A 19,857-nucleotide genomic window follows, 5' to 3' on the forward strand; every position below is an offset into this window, starting at 1 on the left:
GTATTGAATTCATCAATTCTTGGATTTCTGAATTATAATGCAAATGTTACATTCTTTGAAGGAATTACTCCCTGATGAAGGGCTATGCCCGATATGCATTGGGGTACCTATATATTGTGATTACCCTTATAACATCGTTATGCATATGAGAAGGATCATATGAATCATACACATGAAGGAAACAGATGAAACAATAACATATTCATGAAGAAACTAACCTGAGTGAATACTCATTTAATTGTTTGAAAAAATTATGAAGCGACATTGCGTCGCTTGGAGTTCCTATTGAGTTTGCTCTTTCCCGGACGGTGGGCGTTTCTTTTCCAGTTAATCACTAACAGGGCAGTGTGCATGGGTAAAAGGAATCCCAGCCTGATCCACGAGCCCACTGATATTTTACTGAGAGAACTGACAAACATTTAAGTTAAAATCCCCTAACAATATCAGAGCACAGCCACCTTGCTGGTGCATTTCTCAATGTCCTTGAGTAGACAGCGCACTAGATCAACCTTGGAATGCTCAAACACCTTATTATATAGATTTAACAGAAGCAATATTTTTGCACAACACTTGAAGAAGATCATCTGGTAATATACTGAATCACAATTTGACCATAATACGTTCGGGGGGAAAATTAGAAAGACAAACGTAGTCAAACCAACCTTGCCAAGTTATTAGCAACTGCTGGCGTGTGGTAGCTAGCATACCCATTCACATAACTAGGATCAATAAGCCACGTATCTTGTAAACATATAATATCATGGCATTCAATGAACTTAAGCCAATCATACCTATCCCATTTGCTGGCTAAACCAGCAATATTCTAAGAGGCTATAGATAGTGGTTGCATGGTATGACTTTCAGTAACCCTAGTGGGAATAGTGCTGCACCTGACAGACACAGAAGGCGTAGATTCAAAATCAATCCCAGGATTCACAGACTCAGCTAGTAGATCACTTGAACCCAAGGGAGTGGCTGCATCACGAAGTCAGTCCTGTAGGTCCAATTGCAAAGACAATTAATCTATCGAAGGTTGGAAAAATCTGCTCAGATAGTAAAAGATTGGTCAGACCACCCTGCTGTTTATAGAATAGCCCAGCAGAAGGGTCTTACTAGCAGTTGGCGCAAAGCAAATAAAGCTTAACTTGGTCAGGTTGTCATTTGCAGCTCTTCTATCTTAGAAATTGAAAACAATACAATCATTTCCATAAGGTTTTGGAGCATTTCCCACCCAAATAACTCTACTCACAAGATTTATCTGTTTGTGACCTGGCATGAAACTTCCCAATAAAGGTTTAATCCAATGGACAACCTTTTTGGCCAATTGCTCATGATCTTCATCTGAGCTCATGCTTAATGAGGGTACATTTCATAAGATCACAGCAAAATGGGTGGCCTGAGGGGACATTTGCAATGTTTGGCTCATAGAAGGACCAGAACACTGAGTAGAACCAAATGACATGCTTCCAGAGACACACAATCTAACTTGCCGGCCACGGCTCCCACTACTACCTTGACGTAAATAATTAATTTACTCTCTTAATTTCTATGCAGATAAGTACTTGATCAATAATAACTCAGATCGGAAAGAAAAAACCAGAGTCCGTGGTGTTAGAGTTTCTAAGGGTTTTATTCCTCATAAAGGAATGGTCATGACCAGGATATCGGATTCTGACCACCACAGGGGTGTCAGAAGGGATAGAGCGCTACATTTTATTGGCAATACATAGCTTATATACTTAATTCACATCATAAGAAGCAATGTAGTAGGCGTAACAGCTGAGAGAAGACAAGATAACAGTATACACGTGGTACTAGTACGTAATCAAGAGGCGTGAACTGGAGGTGTGTGCTAGAAACGTCACTGATAGGTGTCACAGGTGGGTGGCACTAAGCAGAAATGTGGCAATGTCAGCAGAAATCGGAAGCTTGGATGCGCGCGCAGCTGCATGACGTGTGATTGGAGGGGTGCAGGGGACTTGACATTTACACTGACGGAAAGAGACAGAAGTCTGGCATGTCAGATCAACTTGTACTTCTATCATATCTGATATCTGATGTTTAGGAACCATATTATCTGGGCGGAAAGGTCTCTAGGGCAGAAGCTATTCTATGCTAACTGTGGGTGCGTGTATAAGCGCCTAAGTGTCTGCATGAGAAGCGTGGGGGCACGGGGCCTTCCATGGAAGCATGGTAACGGAGGCTATGAATTACTTGCATTGGGACGGGTCAGCCCTTTGGCTCTGCAGCTGGGGAGGATGTTTACTGAAGCTAGTAGGCAGGAATGCATTTTCGAGGAGCGGAACAGATAACTCGAAGGTTATAGTCAGTCTTGGCAGAAAGCAGGCTGAACTGAGCGCGAGGGGCCGCGCTGGAAGTAAGTCAGAGTTCACGGGTACAGAGGTAGCCTGGGCAGAGGCTGTCAGAGTCAAAAGCCAGAAAAGAGGCTCGATGGCAGAAATTCAGGGCCTACTTTGCCAGAGCAGAAAAACATGTAAAGTACACTACAAAAAGACGGTGGCATAGCATACTTAGGAACGGACTATATAATCCATTCAGGGTGGATCTGAAAGAGGACAAGTTAACGTTGGACGCAAATGTATTTGCGTCTTCATAGCTGACACAGGAGGGAAGTTACATGCACTTTAAGCTGGTACATGGAGTCGGTGGGGTACGCGCTAGGGAACATAACATGACCAAGAATTTATATTTCCTCATTCCCTCCTTGTTCCCTACGGACCCTTCATGATATATCGATCCTCATGAATCGATCAGTTTGTTCTTGTAACATCATTTGTTCTTCTTTCTTTTGTTTACGTTTTGAGAGAAAACTGGAATGTTCAATACAAGAGGTGGCACATAGTCCACAAATCGCTGGCCCACACTGCAGGCACAGGCAGCAACTGAATACTAGGACTAGGCCAATGCCTAGGAAGGATAGGATCTTCCATCCCCAAGCTGTTAACGTTGTCCAGAACCAACCGGACCAAGTCCAGGTGCCTGGATTCTGATGTATCTGATTCGCAATTTTATGGAGACGTGTAATAGCTTGATATACAGATGGTGCGTTTTGTGGTATGAAAACACAGCAACTTGACCCGATGACCTTACAAGCTCCGCCTCTATCTGCCAAGATGACGTCAATAACAAGACGGTTCTGAAGGACAACAACCCGCATGGCGGACTGTTCTTCTGTTAAGTTACCTAAGGCGGAGGCAGTTTCATTCACTACTGCTTCAAGCGTTCTAGTTAATCTACGTATTAATTTACTATTCTGAACAGGTCCTAAAAAGAAAAAGAATCCTTTATTAAAATCGGTGTACTGTTCCCATGCCGTTTCTGTGTAGTCGACAAGTGGGACATCTCTTCTGGATCTATTCTTTACTAGATTGGTATTTCTATGGTAATCAGGGGGAGCTAGGAAAACAGGTGGCAGAAGGAATGCAATGTAACAGGTACCATCCCAATCTGGGGGTAGACGTATGTATGCGGTATGACCACAAACAAAGTAAGAATGACTAATAGCTTTAAAGGACGATTTACCTTGATCACTGAATTCGACCACAGTAGTGCATTTACTATGACCTAAGTGTACTGAACCTTTCTTCCTGATACATAATTCGCCAGTGACTGGTAATACTGACATAACGGGTAGAACAGGCGCGTCTTCGGATTCAACAGTAAGAATCATGAGGCTAATTGTATAATTACCTAATCCATACACTTCATTTTCTAGATCAGTTCCTATTCTAGTGGGGAGTCCCTCCTTATCAGGGTAACAGACGTCGAGCAGGACCAAGTTCAGGTTTCCCCAAACCCAGCCCCCATCGAAAACAGCAATATCAGGATCTAAGGAATTTATTATTTTAAACCATGCTCCGCAAGAGCCATTGTGAGTGAATGGGTACGGAAAGAGGGGCAGAGCTCCCTTGTAATTCTGGTAGGGAGGGAGTCGGCCACATATCCAGCAATCTGTAGCATTGTTAGTTTGATGAGAATGGTGTAGCATACTAATAAAAGTGTTGTTGCGCAGCGCAAGTCTGTAGGAAAGTTCGTGTGGAGGTAACTCACTAAAAGTGTGTTCAGCAGATATATTGTAAACAGATTGTTCACGCATTGAAAATAGGGTAGTAGATAGGTAAAAGGATGCTAGCAACAATAATTAAAATACTCAGAATAAACATGATTAATAGTGTCACTATACAGTGACTACGGAGTGATTTACAGTATACATGTTTCTTAATTCGCCTCTCTCTCTCTCTATCTCGATCTAGGGGATACATGTCAGAAACTATTTAACCGATTCACCTAGGGGAGGACTTAAACAATTAAACTGTCTGACTTGCTAGATCGGAGTTTCATGCGATACTCCTCTTGGGGAGTTTTTTCTCGTTCAGATTCTGTAAAGTCTTTTGGCTCAACACAGTCTTTGGTGGGGGTGGACGAGTCTCGATCAGGTTTCAGTCCAAAGAATTTTTTCACATGACTCGTGTGAACCCACCCCTTTCTTCCTTCGATCTTCACGGCGGTCCTCGTGGTGAGAAGGACGGTCTTCGGTGATTTCCAGCGGGGCTCCAACGGACTCTTTCTATCAAAATTGCGCACTAGGACGAGGTCCCCAGGACGGACGTCATGCGGCTTTACATCAGTGTTGTCAGGGAAGGCTGCGGCAACCTGTGAACGACATGATTGGAGTGCAGACATCAAGGAGGCAAGGTAATCTGTCAACATGTTACAATCAACATCAGTAATCTTTTTCGGAATGGGCGTCCCCCACATATTCGGTGGTCTGCCAAAGACCACCTCGTACGGGGATAGCCCTGATCTCGAATGGGCAACCATTCTCATGTAGAATAGTGCCACTGGCAGGGCGACTATCCAGTCGACCCCTTTCTCCTGACATATTTTGGCAAGGCGGATCTTTAGTGTCTGGTTATGTCTTTCTACAAGGCCTGCGGCTTCGGGATGTCGGACACAATGGAATTTCCACTGGTATCCCAATAATAAAGAAACTTCTTTCATTAATGCAGATGAGAATGGCTGACCGTTATCTGAGTACACGACACGAGGCAAGCGTATCGTGAGAAGAATTCACGAACCAGCTGTTTGGCAGTGGTCGGAGCAGTGTAATCTGGGACTGGGTATGCTTCGGTCCAGCGGGACAGAGCACAAACAGCTACGAGGACATATTTAAATCCTCAACAACGGTCCATCTGGATATAATCCATCTGGAGGACTTCAAAAGGGTGATCGGGAGGATGAAATCCACCTTGCTCTACAGGGACGCTTTTACCTGGATTGAACTGACAACAGATCATGCAAGTACGCACTTTCTGTTTCGCTGCTGCTCGTAAGTGTTTATTGTTCCAAAGATTTTGTAAACTGTCTAACATCGCTTTCTCTCCTAGGTGTGCTGGGCTATGTGCTGTATTTATCATGACTTGAACCATAGAGTCAGGGAGAAACCATGTAGATTTTCCCTTCGTCACCCAACCTTGATCTGTTTGGATCCCTCCTTGTTCAATCCATTTCTGTATTTCTTCTGGAGTAGCATGTGTCTGAATGTCGATAACATCTAGTGTGGGATCCCTGACTGTCATACAGTGTGTAGGTCCTGTTGTCTTTGTTATATCAGTTGTCTGAGTGTGAGTCAGTGCTGTATGTTTTGCTGTCTGGTCTGCCAGGTCGTTACCCTGGGAAACAGAATCTGTGACTTTAGTATGTGCTTTACACTTCATGACGGATATGCCTGAAGGCAGATGTATTGCTTCTAACAGTGCTTGAATGAGAGGGCCATGTTGGATCTTGGCACCATGAGAGGTCAGGAAACCTCGTTCTTGCCATAACATGCCGAAGTCGTGTACAACTCCGAACGCATAACGGGAATCAGTGTATATGTTGACATTTCTGTTCTTGGCTAGAATACAGGCTCGGGTCAGAGCGATGAGCTCTGCGCTTGAGCAGACAGTGTATCAATACGATGTGTTTCTTTAACTTCAGTTTCAGTGGTCACGGCATATGCGGCCACTAACTCTCCTGTACTTGTTCTCATACATGAACCATCCACATAAAGTGTCAGGTCAGGATTTGTCAATGGAACATCTGTTAAGTCTCGTCGGGGCTTTGTTACTGCATTAATGATCTCTATGCAATCATGCGGGGCTGGATCTGTCATAATGGTAGGTAACAGTGTTGCTGGGTTCAGGATACTGCAGCGTCTGATTTCTATGTGTGGCTGGAATAGTGTCAATTCGTAACCTGTCAGTCGTGCTATAGTCAAGTGTTGAGTCTGAGTTCTGTTGAAAAGAACCTCTACAGAGTGTGGAACTTGTACTGTTAACTGATGGCCTAAAACAATTGAATCGCTCTGTCTTATTGCTAACGCTGTTGCTGCTACTGACTTTAAGCACGCAGGGAGTGCCTGGGCTACTGAATCCAATGTACTTGAAAAATAAGCGCAAGGCTTATGTGAACCTGCTTGATCTTGAGTGAGGACAGACAATGCTGTACCATCACGTTCTGTAACAAAAAGTGTAAACTGTTTGCTGTAACATGGTGTCGCTAAAACTGGTGCTTGGCATAATGCTTTCTTTAATTCCTCAAAGGCTTGTGTATGTTCCTGAGTCCAAGGGAGGGCAGTCGAAGTTGCTGCCTCCTGCGTCGTTAACTGGATGAGTGGTTTAGCTAGAAATGCATATTGAGGAATCCATTGTCTGCAGTACGAGGTGAGGCCTATGAAGGCCCGCACTTCCTTCTGTGTCTGGGGTCGTGGCATGTTTACAATTAACTGAATGCGATCGGGAGTGAGCTGTCTCCCCACTTTGGACAGCAAGTGACCCAAGTATACAACTTGCTGAACACAGAATTGTAGCTTCGAAGGAGACACCTTGTGTCCCTTGTCTGCCAGAAAATGTAAAACTGTCAATGATGCTTGTTCACATTCGGGCTCACTTCGTGCGGTGATCAGTAGATCATCGACGTATTGCAGTAAAGCGGTGTTAACTGGCATTTGAATACAATCTAGTTGTCTCTTCAGTGCTTGACTATAGATGCTGGGGCTTTCTGTGACTCCTTGAGGTGCGCGGGAAAATTTGAAACTTCGTCCATTTAAACTGAATCCGAAGAGATATTGGCTCTCCGGATCAATAGGTACACTGAAGAAAGCGTTCTTGAGATCAATTACAGTAAAGAACGTTGCTTCTGAATCAATAGCAGTCAATAGGGAAGAGATATCGGGGACCACAGGGTACTGTGGTACAATGCATTTGTTCAATTCTCGAAGATCAATCACCAGCCGATATACTGGCGGTGCATTGGGGTCAGTACGTTTAAGAATTGGAATGGTGGGTGAATTACAGATATTGGAGTCGGTCTCTACGACCACTCCCTGGGCAATAAGCTCTTCAATGATTTTCAGTAAAGCCACTACAGCATCGGGTGGTAACTTGTATTGTCTGATTCTGGGTAGAACAACTCCTGGCTTGAGTGAAACACGGTATGGAGTGATATGCATACAACCTACGTCAGCTGGGCCTTTTGCCCATAGGTGATCTGGTACATTTTTCAATCTGACATCAAATTCTCGTAAAACATAATGACCCTTGAAATCCCGTAGGAAGAGTCTGACTCCCTCCGGGGAACAGCATATTATAGCTCCTAGAGCCTTCAGAGTTTTAATTCCTAACAGATTTTCTGGGCATGAGTTCGTAAGTAGCAAATCTGTAACTCGTGATAATGGACCCACAGCCAAGGGTACTGGTTCCGATACTTCATTTACAATAGGCTGTCCTGAAAATCCAAGGGAAACATTCTGTGAGCCTGAGAGGGGTGCCCCTGGAACTTCATTATGACTGATTGTGGTGCGACTTGCCCCTGTGTCAATTAAAAACTTTCTGTCTTTTCCCAATACGTGACTGTGTACATAAGGACCTTCTTGATCTACAGGAATCTCAATAAGAGGCAAACCACCTTCCCTCTCTAGGCTGTTTCATGTATATCGGGGGTAATCTGGATATGCAGATTGGGCATACTGGTACATCTGTTGCGAAACTTGCTGAGTCGCGGCAATGGGCTGTGGTCCTGCTACTGTCTGTGCTGTATGAGATGGAGCATGCATAGGCTGTGTATTCTGTATTGGCTGTACATTTTGTGAGGTCTGTTGCTGGACCTGATCTTGTCTAGGCGGATGCAGTCTTTCTTTAGTTTTACCTGTTGAAATGTTATGTTTCAGGACTGGGCATTCATGTACGTAATGACCTGGCTGTTTACAATAATTACATGTCCCTTTAACGGGAGCTGTAGTGTGACTTGTCTGGGTCCCACCTTTTCTCTGGCCGTCGGCTGGGACCGTCTGAGCTACTAACATTTTCATCTTCGTGTCTTTCATACGTTTCTGTTCCTGATCTTGTTCTTCTCTAATTCTGTTCTGATGATATTGTAACATTTGTAACATCTGGGATGGCGTATTTGCCTGCCAAGTACTTTCAACTTTGTACACTCTGTTTTTAACTAATGGTAGGGAGTTCTCGACTAGTTTTGATACAAAAAGGTGTGGATATGACTCGCTGCTTGGTTGTAGGCCACTATTTATAATGAAACATTTCTCAAATCTGGAATAGAAGTCACTAGTATCTTCATCATGTTTCTGTTTACAGGACGAGATGGCGTCCCAATCTTCCTTTCTAGTTGTCAATAATCTTGGCAGAACCTGTACTAATAATCCGGGTAATGCTTTAGTCCTGTCCCCAAGGCCTACCCCTGGGACCCGTTTGCTTTCTTCGTCTTCTATTTCTGCCCATGCAATCTTTGTGTCCCCCACCTCCCATTCTTTTTCCTTTAATTTCTCGTAAATGCCCGTGGGCAACAGCACCTTCAACATTTTCATAATATCATCATACGTGTAATCCCCCATTAACAACATGTCTTTAAGCTCTCTATGAAAACCTGCAGGGTCTTTATCATGACACGGAACTAGTTTCTTCATTTCTAACAGTTCTAACTTAGTCAGTGGCGTGTGCACATATACACGTTTCAAGGTGTGATCCGTACCCATAACTGGGTGTACTTCTCGTAAGGGGTTCTGACTTTCAATGCCACTCCCGCATTGCATGTGGTACATTTTCCTTTCTGGAGGCGGGGCCGGAACATATTCAGAGCTTATGAAAGTGTTATATTTCTGTCGTTGTTCTAGAATTATTTGTATTAACTTGGTACTGAAACCTCTCCATCTATCCATGAGTAGTGCTTCTAATGTTTCGTGTAAGGGACCTGGATCGGAATGTTTATTTCTGTATTTCGTAAGTAGGTGCTGAATCATGTATACACCTGCTAATTTCTGTTCGTCTGGGGAAAGGTTTAGAAACGTCTGTGCTAAGGTATCATCATTATATATGTCCGGATTTTCGGCCCATAAGATGGCTGACCGGGCTAGTTCTTGTTCATCCATTGAATTGAGTACATGGTACCCCATTCTTTCTCGTAGTCTTTTATCAGTCTCCTGGAACTGGTGTTCAGAAGAATTCGGGTTTGTTAAAGCAGAGAGAAAAACTCTCTTGCTTTCTGGACGGATGCCTTTCCTAAGGTAAGTTCCCTTACCTACATACGCTATAGTATCTAGAGTCCTTTCTGGTTCTTCAAGTTCTTCTTCCTCCTCGGAGGAAGCTTTGTCATTCCCTTTCTGGTGTACCGTTATCACTGCTTTTCTAATTTTCTTGTACATACTGGCTATGCAAGCCCCCCTGTCATGTTTTCCTTCGGCTATATTTTGACCCCACTTGTTTAGTGCATCTAATTCACTTTGATCTGTTCCAGGCCTGTCTCGTTCTCTTATTAGGCAATTTATGAAAAATCGTAGTATTTGTGCTTGAATGTCAACTTTCTGTTTCTCCATGGCATCCTTGATACTGTCAGGGTCTTTCCCTGTCTGAACAAACTCATATATTCTATCTAGACGGTCCTTCATCCCTACATAGCATAGCAAGATATCAGTAGCAGATCTTAACCGTAGTGATGCCAATATCATTAGATCGTTTTTTCCGGGTACTGGATCATATCTGCAAACTGAAATGTTTTCCTTTAGTGCGTCAAGGCGGGGTGACCTGAACGTGAGAGGACTCTGCATATCCCTGAGATTGAATCTGTGTGTTAATGGCGGGGTCCGAAGACCCGCGGTCGCACCTCCTGAGGCGGACGCTTGGGCATTATCTCCCTGTGGAGTCTGTATCTGAACTTGAATTTGTCGTTTGGTAGGATCAGGTAGATGTGGTTTCGGTAGGTCAGTTTTGGGTACGGGAAGTGGCGGAGCGGGCGGAGCGGGGGAGGTCTGTCGCGGTACTGGCGGGACATGATCCGGGGGCGGGGTGCCACCCCCGTCCCTGTCATTAGGCAAGGCACGAACAGGCAGATTGGTGTAAGCCGGTGCTACATCCTCTAGATAAGAATTTAGGAATATGTCTTTAGTAGTCTTATGCATTACTTTAGTTGGAACTAATGGTGGTGGTAAGTTTTTGGGTATTTCTGATAGGGCCTCAGGTGTACCCTCGGCCGCGAGATACATACCATTTACGAGATTGTTTCGGGCACGGTCTATTTGTTCTGTTTTTACTCGGATCCCTTCAGTAACTAACTCGTTTTCTTGGGCCTTTTCTGATTCTTTAAGTCTGTCCTCTCTACGGAGTGCTTTCTCAGCACGCTTATGTGATTCCTTACGCCAGAATTCTATGGCGTCTTTCTGTGATTGTCTAGCTTTCTTTTTCCATAATACTTCTTCTACCTTCATGATGCACTCGGCATCCCATGTCCCGGTAACAGGCCATCTGTGTCTTTCGTCTAGGTGTTTAGTATAATCGGCCCATAAGTCTAGATACAATATGGCATCTATGCCATGTTTATGATACATAAAGTTACCTGGAGTGTCCCTAGGGGGAATAGGAATTTCTTCCTCCAGTATCCCTTTCCTAGTTCCTATCTGCTTTAACTTGTTGAAAAACGGCATCTTGTTTACTTATTACTGAATACTGGTTACAGCTAGTTTATACGAGAAACACAATAATGCACATTAAACGGTCACATTCATACCACGACATTAATCACATAAGAAGACATTTGAGACATAGATGACTACCCCCCTATACTGGATGTACTGCTCAACAGTACAGATACACTGGTGTAACAGTGCAGAAATTCAGAATACTAGATATACTGCTAAAACAGTACAGATACACTGCCTAAAAACAGTGCAGACCGGACTTGTGTACCCAAACCCGTCTAGATACGTCCCAGCAATGGTACTCACCGGGAAGCACGGAAACAGAAGGCCTCGGAAAACTCGACTGGACTGGACTCGACTCGGCTCGACTTCGGGAAACTTCGGAAAACTTCGGAAAACTGGTGGGCCTCTTGACACCTCGGACCTTGCTTCTTTCGGCTAGGCTCTGGTCGGGATCCTCCGCACTCCTCACCGCCTCGTCTGGGCACTGATCGCAGTCTTCGTCACCTCCGTGGGCCAGAGGGAGATGCAGGAAATCCTGCCGGTACGCGTAGGTTCCGTCTAACTGATGGCAGGGGACAGAGCTTGCAATGCGCCAACCGGCGCGTGAGGTGGGGGAGGGGTCCCTATTCGGGCGCCAAAATGACGTAAATAATTAATTTACTCTCTTAATTTCTATGCAGATAAGTACTTGATCAATAATAACTCAGATCGGAAAGAAAAAACCAGAGTCCGTGGTGTTAGAGTTTCTAAGGGTTTTATTCCTCATAAAGGAATGGTCATGACCAGGATATCGGATTCTGACCACCACAGGGGTGTCAGAAGGGATAGAGCGCTACATTTTATTGACAATACATAGCTTATATACTTAATTCACATCATAAGAAGCAATGTAGTAGGCGTAACAGCTGAGAGAAGACAAGATAACAGTATACACGTGGTACTAGTACGTAATCAAGAGGCGTGAACTGGAGGTGTGTGCTAGAAACGTCACTGATAGGTGTCACAGGTGGGTGGCACTAAGCAGAAATGTGGCAATGTCAGCAGAAATCGGAAGCTTGGATGCGCGCGCAGCTGCATGACGTGTGATTGGAGGGGTGCAGGGGACTTGACATTTACACTGACGGAAAGAGACAGAAGTCTGGCATGTCAGATCAACTTGTACTTCTATCATATCTGATATCTGATGTTTAGGAACCATATTATCTGGGCGGAAAGGTCTCTAGGGCAGAAGCTATTCTATGCTAACTGTGGGTGCGTGTATAAGCGCCTAAGTGTCTGCATGAGAAGCGTGGGGGCACGGGGCCTTCCATGGAAGCATGGTAACGGAGGCTATGAATTACTTGCATTGGGACGGGTCGGCCCTTTGGCTCTGCAGCTGGGGAGGATGTTTACTGAAGCTAGTAGGCAGGAATGCATTTTCGAGGAGCGGAACAGATAACTCGAAGGTTATAGTCAGTCTTGGTAGAAAGCAGGCTGAACTGAGCGCGAGGGGCCGCGCTGGAAGTAAGTCAGAGTTCACGGGTACAGAGGTAGCCTGGGCAGAGGCTGTCAGAGTCAAAAGCCAGAAAAGAGGCTCAATGGCAGAAATTCAGGGCCTACTTTGCCAGAGCAGAAAAACATGTAAAGTACACTACAAAAAGACGGTGGCATAGCATACTTAGGAACGGACTATATAATCCATTCAGGGTGGATCTGAAAGAGGACAAGTTAACGTTGGACGCAAATGTATTTGCGTCTTCATAGCTGACACAGGAGGGAGGTTACATGCACTTTAAGCTGGTACATGGAGTCGGTGGGGTACGCGCTAGGGAACATAACATGACCAAGAATTTATATTTCCTCAACCTTCAAGAAATTTCTGTGGGCATACCCCTGATACATGAGTATGCCTACCTGGACTACAGCTACAAGCAATGCCCATAGTAGCCCAGGAAGAATCAGATGCACCACCAGAAGATGAGGGGTGTGATGAGAGGTATGTTGAATGGACCTTGCCAGTAGTGCAGACTAATGGGCTGGGTAGAGAAGGTCTTACAGGATGTAACCCTCAGCTTAGTGAAATTTTCCTTGATCATACCTAGTTTGTTGATAACAGGAACCAGAGCTGTAGTATGTGAAGATATTACATTTTTACACATTTCCCCTAGCTAAAACCTCCAAGGAGTCTTGCATACAACTCTTTAGTGGAGGGCTGATTTCACATTTGAGGCTAGTGCTGGGGTAGATGACACGATAGGTGATTCTGGATTAAATCTTTTTGATTTAACATTCCGGTCCATTCTCTTTCTCTTTCCCCCCTATTATTGGTGGCCTCAGAGTTAGTCGAGTTAGTCAAGTTAGTTGGGCACACAGATGGTTGATCTCGCACCATGATATCATCACACTCCTCGATAGTAGCAACTGTCAAGGTTTTAGTGCGAGTGGGAGTGGCCAACTGGTCAGGACCCAAAACAGGTGGAGGTGGAGACGGCTCAGGCAAAAATGTCAGGGACAAACGCTGTTCTGCTATGTCGATTTCTCTGCTAATGTTCCCCACTGCACTGTGCAAAAAGCCATCTAAGGTAGAACCAAGGGGAAGATTTCCCAGAGGCAGGAGCAGCCTTCCATTTCCAAATACTCAATGAAGAGCTCAAGCTGCAAGACATGGGGCTATAGAACAGTGAGCCAACAGTTCAAAGGACTGAGGGTAACGGCAAATAAATCAGTACCTTTTGGTGGCAGATGTAAAGGGGATGGCCCTTGCTGGCATTGACGTGTGGATCCTGAGAGCATTGTCACTGGGCAATGATTTCTGGGGAGTGTAGTCGTTCTCCCCAGCACAACGCAGCAATTCCTAAGCTGCAAGTCAAGACGAAGGTCCCGCGCTACGGGACGCCTCCAACGAACCTATAGCACTCCGGTGCCTGAGGGCAGTGTCACTGACCAAGGGTTGCTGGGGAGTGTACTCCTCCTCTCCAGCACAACGCAGAAACTCCCAGGGAACTGAAAGCCACAATTGTTGGCTGTGTCAATCCTTGTTTTTGCAGAGGGCAAAACAACCTCCATGTGGGAAGTGAGTTTGGCCATTTTCTATGTCTTTAAGTGCTGAACGTTTTAATTTGAAAACAGCATGTTGACAAATCATGTTTCAATGGTAACCAATGTCTTGATTTTATTCACCTTACTCTGTGCCCCTTCTTTAGTGACTTAGACCAATAGTGACATGGTAGGTGGAGGGGAGGGGACCTTAGCCAGCAGAGATGCTGTGAGGACATAGTTAATGAAGCTCCGCCTGTCTGAATGTATCTGTACAAATATCCTGTAATTTACAAATCCATCGAACAACCTTATCAACTGCAGCATTGAGAAAGAGAGGCTGAAAACATGCATCATCATTATCAGTTAACTATATTTTTCTTGAACTATAGCTCCTGATTCATATTTTGATTGTAACTTTTTACTTGCTTTGTTGTTGGTGACCATATGTTATTACTTTTCTCAACTTTCCACAACTTTACTTCCTTTCCTGAAATGTATTTCCTTCCCTGAACTATATTTTGGTTCTGGCTATTTATTTGCTTTAGAAGGCAACCTTATGTCCTTATTATGCCCTCGCACAATTGGCATTATGTAATGAATAATTGACGCTAATTTGAATCCGACTAACTATTTTTGCCTTCAGAAATGACTCTTAAATTAAATATTTAAATACTTTATGGTTTTGACTTTGAATTTTGTCATTTAAAGGTTTTCTTTATTTTTTAGGGCCACTGTCTTTTGAGACACAAATAGCCTCGCTCCTACATCTCAATCCTTTCAACTTTTTAGTTAGAGTTAACAGTTGCCAAGGGCTGTTGTACGCATTAGTGTTACATGTAATGCACACATATTGGACTGACCTGAATGTTTACTCTACACAAATCTCACCAGTAAAATCCGGACTGCATACGTGTATGTAGAAGTCCATAGGATTCCGAGCTTTCCGGCTTTTAATTGGCAAAAAATATATGGTATAATGTTGATATCATCCATTGAATTCTGTTCAGATTTGAAATAAAATGGTTAACCACACTAGGAAAAGCCAAACCCTGCAGTACTAGCATATCATGGACTGTTGCATGGCACAGTGAATCTCCAAGAGGTGTGAAGCACATTAAAGAGTAAATGGCATGTCACGTGATGTCTATTGGAATATAAAGGGAAGAGAGAGAGTGAAAAAAACAAGAGGGAGATTGAGATAGGAAGAAAATTAGAGAGAGAGAATTAACAAGTTGAGAGAATGAGAGAGAAAGAAATATAGAGCGAGAACGAATGAAGGAGAAAATGTGTCATAAAGAATGAGTTGAGAAAATGAGAGAGGAAGAATTAGATAGCGAGAATGAATGAAAGAGAGAATATTTCATTAAGAATGAAGAGAGAATGTGTCAAAGAACGAGTTGAGGGAATGAGAGAGGAAGAATTAGAGAGCGAGAAGGAATGAAAGAGAGAATGTGTCAAAGAACGAGTTGAGGGAATGAGAGAGGAAGAATTAGAGAGCGAGAATGAATGAAAGAGAGAATGTGTCATAAAGAATGAGAGAAAGAATTAAAGAGGGAGAATTAGAGTGAGAAAGAATGAAAGGGAGAATGTGTCATAAAGAATGCGTTGAGAGAATGAAAAAGGAAGAATTAGAGAGTGTGAACGAATAAAAGAGAGAATGTGCCATAGATAGAGAAATAATGAGCAAGAGAGAGAAAGCTAGAGAGAGAGAAATAATGAGAGAGACGGAATCAGAGATGGAGAGAGAAATGTTGTGAGGCTTTAGCTTTTATGGCAAAGTAAATATATGTGCTGATGCTTTTTCCTTTAATGCCAATAGCTCCCTTGGCTGTTATCTCATGATTCGCGTTGATGCATTCCATCTATGTTGGTAAAGCTTTTTATGATATTATCATCACTACTGCTGTTGAAGTCCAGAGGCTGCATGATTGGTCTTCCCTTGGGTGATGCCTCCTGCCAGACCTGCCCGCGTGAGAGAGGAGGATGGTGGTTGCACCGCGTAAACTTGTCGCAAACTCGAATCTCAGCTATGGCCATTGGGTTGGGCCTTCATCTTGAATTGAGGCTGAAATCATATATTCATCAACATATAGTAAAGCAGGATTTGTCCTACAAGAATGACAGAGAAGATTCATTTTGCAAACCATGAAAGTTTATTAGCAAATTAAAAAAGTTAAAAATTTCAAATTGAATCAGTAGTCATCTGAATACAACATGTACGAATATAATTCAGACATTTCCATTCGGCACATGCACATACATGTTATTAAAGACAGCATATGGACACTGAGATAAAATGCTGTGTTAGTTTCAGGGAAATTCCGTAATTCTAAGTTTGTGGGTAAATCAGAAAACTTTGAAACAGCTGGTGTCAGCAAATAAAGCATTGAAACAAAAATCAAATGAAGTTTCCAATCAAAGAAAGTAGAAATGTACTTGCTTTAGAAAGCATGTCTATAAGCAGAAGTGTTTGGATCATTGGGTTCAAGAGAGAGAAAGGAGCGACCGCCTGCAAAGGTGGACGGGGCAAATCGCTGACTAACTAAAATCAGTTTGCACAGTTAAAACATAGAAATTATGTCTAAGAAATATATTCCACAGGTCCTCACCAAGTAAGAACCTATACAAAAATCAGTGTTCCCGCTGCACTCGATGTCAGCCTCCTTTGCAAAAATGATACAATCCCAGATTCTTGTATCATTGCAACCTTCACAAAATCTCCGCAATGCCTCTTATTCCATGCAGGTGCTGAAAATCATCCCCTAACCAACTAATTTGAACAAAAATGACCTTCACACATCAAGCTAACACAAAATGATTTTTAATGAGAACACGTAGACTCTTATGCCTGAAACAAAAAGAAGTTTTATTCAAACAGTTCATCGTAAAAGGAGAATTACATTCAAGGATGTATTCAAATACCAATGTTTTTACTTCATTTATATTATATGTTATTCATGGTACATAACATCCACAATTTTAAACAGTACATAGAGAATATATTAATAGCAACACTGTCACTACCAAAACAATCCCTTCAGTGTTCTCAATTTGGTCGAGGGATTGATGTAAGTTTGATCACCCTTTTTGCCAAAAATAATATGGACAGTAAATATAACAGCCCATACAATCCAAACTTCGAATATTTACATAATATAAAACTAAACATCTATTTTTTTTTAAACATGTAAATCAAAGGAAATAAGGGTGCATTGTCGACGTTTCAGTCTTTTATGGCCAAATGGGTTCGCCAGACCATCCTCAGGACTCATCCTTGCACAAAAGACGATGATTCCTGTAGATACTAACAAAACAAACTAATCAATACATACCATGACAACATGTATCACCTGCTCATAAAAAAGCCAGTGGCCGACATACCAAACCATACACTAGTGATACCACCATATTAAAAGAACCAAAAAGAAACACCATTAGTGTCCATTCATATAAAACACCAGGTAAAACCTAGTACTTAAAACATTACACCCAGAACTAATTTAAAACAACATACCTTGCTTCCTTCTCACTAATTGAAATGTAATTCCAAAGATTCTATGTATTCAATACAAAAGTACGACAGAGGAAAGAACTTAAAATCAATTCCAGTAATACCACTAACAACGGACTGCAACAGAAAATACTCAAAGACCCAGAAGGGTCTTAGACAGCTGGCATAGGTGACATACAAGTCGGTTCCACAAAATATGTACTTTCTCAATTAACCTAGATCCAAATATGGAATTCAACTACACTGTTCGATCCGCACTCGCAGTACACCTGCATGCCTGAACTAAATCAATTCGGCAGCGTGCACGGATAGCAAGTCACGTGCACCGGCGGCTCAAAAGAGTTCGCCATCTTAGTGGTACCAAACTAATATAACAACTATCAGTAATGCCTGCCAACGTAACCATACTCCCGCTTGACTTAGAAAACATAATGTATATTCAAAGCTTCTAGTTATATACACTATATGTGATAAAAGCGCCTGGAGACCGGATAGAAAAGGAATGAAACAAAAGTGGCAGCCAAACAGAATGAAAGCTGTGCACACCAAACAAAAATACAACGTTGATTTTAAAATGGAGTCTGACATCTTGACCCGCTCATGTCAATGCTAAAATGTATATATATATCTCTCGACTATGGCTAAATCCAAAACCTATAAATCACTTGTTTCCCTAAATGTAATTGTATAATAATGCGGCACACATATCAGTAATGGTTAAGCATGTTGCAAGTTAACCTATAAATAGGCACAAATAAATTATGATGATTGTGCATCACCAGACCCTTTAAACCAGTGCTTAATTTGAGCAGGTGGTTTCCGGTGCTCGGCACTGGCACATAATGGTCAGCACTGGCTCTAGTAATAATTCACCACATGGTGGCGCTGTCCGAGATGAGCACAACAACTGTGTTTACCAAGTCAAATCGCATTGAAAATTAATACTAGCCTCTCACACTGTAATTATAGATTTGCGTGGCCTGAAATAGTCTAAATTGTCACGCTTGTAGGAGTGCGACGGATATGTGTTATGTTGGTCATGTTATTGGCAAATGCAATGCATGGTGCAGGCTGCTGTGGACGTCTGAGAAGGGCCCTGGCACTTAATGTTTTACAAATTAAGCACTGCTTTAAGGTCTTTGTAATATGAGTGCTCTAAACCTGTGAGACCTCTATAACTCTTCTGTTGATATGTGAGCAACTTTTCAGTTTCCAACCATGATCACTGCAGGAGGCCATGCACAATTGCAGACCCATATTACTGGATATGCCATTCCTATTTTCAAGTTTTAGCCAACTATTAGAAGCATTGAACTAGAAAATGTTCCATATCACCCCCATTTTTACTAAGCTTTCTTGATGAGTGCTGGGAAACCCCTACAGAGATTCCAATATATCTTCAACTTCAAAAAAGTAATGGAATGTGTCATGGGTTTCACCACACAACTGCCAGTAAAACCTATGGATTTTCATCCAACTTATTTGAAAAAGTGGCGTAAAATGCACCACTTGGGCAATTTTACAAAATAGTTTTTTCCCTGAGGAAGGTCAGCCCCAGTTGGCAGTCATGGATTGTTTTTGGATTATTTGATGACTGCCCTTTTTGAACTGCCTGGAATACCTTTAGATTTTCAGTTAACATGTGTGTGGTGCCTATAAATGAACCATTTGGACACATTTTAAAAAAAAAATGTTGCTGTTAGTTTTAGGCTCTCCTAGTGAGAGCCAGATTTGCTAGTTTGTTCTGTTTATATTTTCCTGGCCACTCTCTTAACCACTTCGATGCTGGTGACAGAACCATTCCGTCATCAGTCACGGTTGAGCTGTGCTGATGACGGAATGGTTCCGTCACGACCGCACCCTGTTCTGGAATGTCCAGCACTGGGGAAGAATCTGCACCCACGGAAGCGGTTAAGCGAATCTAACAGGTTTGGTGGGAACGCATCTCATGCATTGTGTACACCTGTGTGAAATGCTTCGCCATGTCCCACATCTTCTTTAAGGACATGGATCCATCTTAGTACATTTCTTCTTCTTTTGCTGTTCTAGAAAATAATGCCTCGGATGACAACATGATATGCAAGGAGCTCCGCAAGAGTTCGGAAGGCTGCCTGCTGATGAAGGACGAGTGCGACAACTGCAAAGAGCTCCTGGGAAGCAGTGAGTTTATGGACAAATCTTTGTGTAACTCAGTGGTAATCCTGCATGGCTCTGGTCGGGCATGGGTAAATTGAGTTGGCCCGAAGGTAAATTTGACAAAGTTGGGGCCAAAACGGCTGTATGCAACATTTATTGCTCCTAATTCTTAAACATATGTACGGGGTGACCTTTGGCTCCA

The 19,857-nt window shown here is 42.9% G+C and overlaps 1 protein-coding gene across 1 annotated transcript in view; it reads left to right on the top strand.

Moving 5' to 3' along the window:
- Window positions 1-19,857, top strand: part of LOC147664903 (clusterin-like) — a 239,867-nt gene that overhangs the window by 155,575 nt on the left and 64,435 nt on the right. Inside the window, exon 5 of the mRNA XM_086949904.1 lies at window positions 19,569-19,679. Within this exon, the coding sequence (XP_086806030.1) occupies window positions 19,569-19,679 (111 nt within the window). The remainder of the gene's footprint in view (window positions 1-19,568; window positions 19,680-19,857) is intronic.

This window comes from Lissotriton vulgaris, unplaced genomic scaffold (assembly GCF_964263255.1).
Source record: "Lissotriton vulgaris unplaced genomic scaffold, aLisVul1.2 SCAFFOLD_608, whole genome shotgun sequence".
Classification (NCBI taxonomy): Eukaryota; Metazoa; Chordata; class Amphibia; order Caudata; family Salamandridae; genus Lissotriton; species Lissotriton vulgaris.